The following is a 3,957-nucleotide window of genomic DNA, read 5'->3' on the forward strand; positions in this document are numbered from 1 at the left end:
TATATAAATACGGCTTAATTGTACCGCAAACATTTCACTCAAACTGATATATCGGGCCTATGAGGCGATATATAGCCTATTAAGAGATAAAAAAAGTCTGCGGACTATTAGACAATCAGATCTACTCTGCAAGATTTGATTAAGTACATATGCATATGATGGGATATTGGTTTGTCCTAATATTATATTTATCAGTATCTCTTCACGTTCAAAATAATGCCTCGTGACTAAGGACTGAGCAAAAAAAGTGTCCTAAAATTTATACACTGAATACCTGATTTTTGCCTTTCAGATTGTAAAAGGACACTGGGATGGAATTCCGCCTCTGTACGACCTTGAACGCGTGTTATATGAACATCGAATAGCCTTCCCTTCGTCAGTCAGGGTGCTCGACAAAGCTACCGTTCCCCTGATTAAATTTCAGGATGCCCTGACCAACATCAAAGTTGACATCGCTTTTAATCAGGCAGGCTACGGTTAAAATGGAAACTAAAAAATAATTGGAGCAAAGCTGTTTGGACAAAGATTGAGCAGTCACTTCTCTTACTCTCTTCGTATTGATCTTGCGCTCTTCTTCTGCTACAAGATATTTTCCCCTATTTGTACAGTCACATACAAATATGTATTTGTCCATTGACATTAGTAGTAAGTGTACGTTCATTCGAGAGAAATATATTTCCATTTAAAATATTTATACAGTGCCTCAATGCTAAGATATACAAATCATTGGATGTTACGATTCGTGATTTTTCCCTTTGACTCGTCAGGTCAATTGTACTGACTCAGCTCGCTTTGTAATCCGATGTTGCGAAGTATTTCCGTGCCTCAAGAAGCTCGCCTTCGTTCTCAAGCAATTTATCAGCGGGCTCTGCCTGAATGAAGTGTTTCATGGCGGCTTATCGAGTTATAGTCTCATTCTTATGATTGTGAGTACTTTGTGTTGCGCGCATGCGGAGCATCCAAAGAGTTAACTAGTCGATAATTTAATACATTTAACAGTTATGTAATGATGGTAACGTGTGTTAGACAAAAATAAAGGCCAAAACTAGAAAATCGTTGGTTCATCGAACCTCGAACTTTTCAGTTCAAGGTTCCATGAGCCAACGAAGGGACGTTTGCTGCTCGCGAGTATCCGCCAGACATTTCTCGCACCTAAATTTTTCATCTAAGTAAATTTACAGAAAATGACCGTAACACTAACAGTAATAACTCCAATTGGTGTAATATCAACTTTTTACTGTTTGCAGTTAAGTTTCCTCCAACTCAAAACGGACAAGAACGCAGCCCGGGACCCACGAATCAATTTGGGCGCTCTCCTTATGAATATTCTATCTTACTATGGCAACGAATTCGACTATGACAATTTTGGTCTGCATAAATACAACCTCGGAGTATGGTGGTCACGCATAGTGTTATTCGGATCTGCTGATTCGGCGTTTAGAATTCTCAGCTTCTTATATAAGTTTTCAGAGGAGTTTACGTTCAAACGCATTTTTACGTACAGCGGCTCTTCATGCACAAAGACTCTAGAGCTACTTTAGCACTTATATTTTAGTCGTTATACACAAACGACAAGCGAAATGTCAGCAAAGCCCTAAGAAAATCCAAAAACATATATCTTAATATATGTATATTCGCATATACTGTTAGGCCGTTACAGGCGAATCCGACGGAACCTGATATTGAATAGTTTTCGAATTAAGCTTCGCTAGGAGACAGAACTTGGCTGATAAATGCTTCAGCCTCATGACTGAATACCAGCCCACTTTACTTCAAAGGAAATAATTTTAGATGAAGAAAAGACATTTTTTTGTTTCGTAAATCAATGCTAGGTAGCCAAAGTTTTTCTCTAAATGTGATGAGAGTATTACCATATACGCATCATAAGCTATTGAATGCTTTTGCAAGTGCTTGTTGGCAAGTGTTTTTTATTCAACGTATTTATCGTATAGTTACTAACTGACAACACGATCTTATTTGACGGTTCATTCGCAGGAATTCGTATCCGAGCAGGCGGTTCCTTGGTTGACAAGGCGGAACTGCGGGTTAGCATGGCCTCTTGCACAGCGACGACAAGTTCTTCATTAGTTGGCAATGCTACTGGGATGCTTAGCATAGAAGATCCACTTACACCAGGCAATGATGTAGCTCGCAGTTCTTTTAACTTCAACATCGTCCGAGAGAAGCTTCGAGAAGCTTTCGCTGATCTGGAGTCCATTGTACATCCAGTGATTAGTCGGCCCTTTCAAGAAACATCCCCTGGGTTAAGGTGTTTGTATGCCCGTTTCTATTTTTATTTACTCGATTTCGAATTTTAATAAATTTCACTAACTATATGAGAACAGAGTGACTATTCATATTTCGACTAAATACTTTTTTTTTCTCTAATTTACATGTAAAATATAAAAATTTGAGCGACGTTTATATTAGGCTACTCACTATCCAGGAGAATAGGACGAGGTCGAAAAAAACTATAGCTTTCCCTGTATAAACCTATAATAGATTTATACAGGGAAAGCTTTGACATAGACAACAGTGTTAAAAGTTAAACTCGCCGATTTGCTTGTTGATTGCATGTATAGAATATGGTACTCCTCTACTTATTTGTTGTTTTTTTTTCAGTATATTGGGTCGCATCATTCGTATTACGGACGCAGCCGTAGATGAAAGAGTTCATGCTTTACAAAGTGGCCTTTGGATGGCCTATCCGTGCGAGCCTGCTCTTTCAAACATTTATCCTGATAACACGATCCCGGACCTGATTCAGTTGTACCAACAACAGTCAACTCAGCAACAAATACAGCAACAAATAACTCCAGGCACAGTCTCTTACTGTAATCAGTGGGTGAACCAGAATGGCTACACACAGTTTGTCCAGCAGCCGATTTTGATCGTCGGTTCGCCCCTTGTCGAGGGTCTAGGTCGACTAGGTTCCGTTGGTGCCTCTGAGCATGATCAGCAATCGGCTGAGGATGGAACAGAGTTACCTCGTGTGCAGGTAGGCGTATGGGCCAGAACCCCATTCGTATTAATATATGATACTAGTTATGACTTGCTTCGTAATTATCTTCGCAGATATCAAACCCGACTAAAACAGGGGTCGAGGTTTTAAAGTTTCTTGCTATCCCGATTTTTGCATAAATCGAAAATCAGTGACAGGGTAGACTTTGTCTGATTGACGGACCGCCTGCATACGATTAATAGCGGGGGTAGTAACCACGAATATTGACGTGAATCTCATACGTCTATATCTGTCATTTGCAGGGAGATCTATTTAAGTTATTGCAAAAGACTCCTTTCTTTCATAACGCTTCCCTTGAATGCACCTGATTTTAGGAAATCGATAATGCTATGTCCTGCGACGGCGATACCGGCACGGGGGCGCCTAGCATTTCTCCCAAGTCATTGGGTCGAGATGTCGCATGAGGAGCGCGTCGTGCTTGACACTACCAACAAGCGACATTCATTTTCTAAGCCGCTTTCACCGTTTTGATCTCTTTATTACGTACGTATATAAAGATTAATGCCAAAACCACTGAATGATTAAACAAATTCGTTCTTGTGATGCGATTATGTTACTGGAAATGAAACAGAAGATAAAGAAAACGACAATGCCTGTTGTCGATTTACCTCGTTTGTCTTTTGAAACAAAAAGAGGTACTTCAAACTGTCTGTGATGCAAAAACTATAAAAAAAAAAAGAAAGAAAAGACAGAACTACAAAAAAAAAAAATTAATTCGTACAAAAAAACTTCACTGTTTATAACTTCCGATGGCTTCTATCCGATTGTCTCCGTTATTGATCGCATATGGAAAAATGCCAGCCTTAGGACATATGGTATGTACGGCCTGGTTGCCCACTGGCTTATTTGAGGTGTACTGCCAGGTTCCTGTTTCTACATTGCCATTATTAGCATATAAGTAGCGTCTATTTGTAACCATTCTTTATATATATATA

General features: G+C 39.4%; 1 protein-coding gene across 4 annotated transcripts in view; it reads left to right on the top strand.

The window, feature by feature from the left end:
• Positions 1-3,737, top strand: part of LOC111253040 (inactive non-canonical poly(A) RNA polymerase protein Trf4-2-like) — an 8,520-nt gene extending 4,783 nt beyond the window's left edge. For all 4 annotated transcript variants that reach the window (XM_086992472.1, XM_022811857.2, XM_022811860.2 and 1 more), the window contains 6 exons: positions 293-466; positions 768-926; positions 1,248-1,368; positions 1,996-2,269; positions 2,623-2,998; positions 3,337-3,737. In XM_086992472.1, coding sequence (XP_086848598.1) covers positions 293-466; positions 768-926; positions 1,248-1,368; positions 1,996-2,269; positions 2,623-2,998; positions 3,337-3,426 — 1,194 coding nt within the window. In that variant the 3' untranslated portion in view covers positions 3,427-3,737. The remainder of the gene's footprint in view (positions 1-292; positions 467-767; positions 927-1,247; positions 1,369-1,995; positions 2,270-2,622; positions 2,999-3,336) is intronic.
• Positions 3,738-3,957: the final 220 nt, after the last annotated feature.

The sequence above is a fragment of the Varroa destructor genome, unplaced genomic scaffold (genome assembly GCF_002443255.2).
Source record: "Varroa destructor unplaced genomic scaffold, Vdes_3.0 BEIS01000006.1, whole genome shotgun sequence".
Taxonomy (NCBI): domain Eukaryota; kingdom Metazoa; phylum Arthropoda; class Arachnida; order Mesostigmata; family Varroidae; genus Varroa; species Varroa destructor.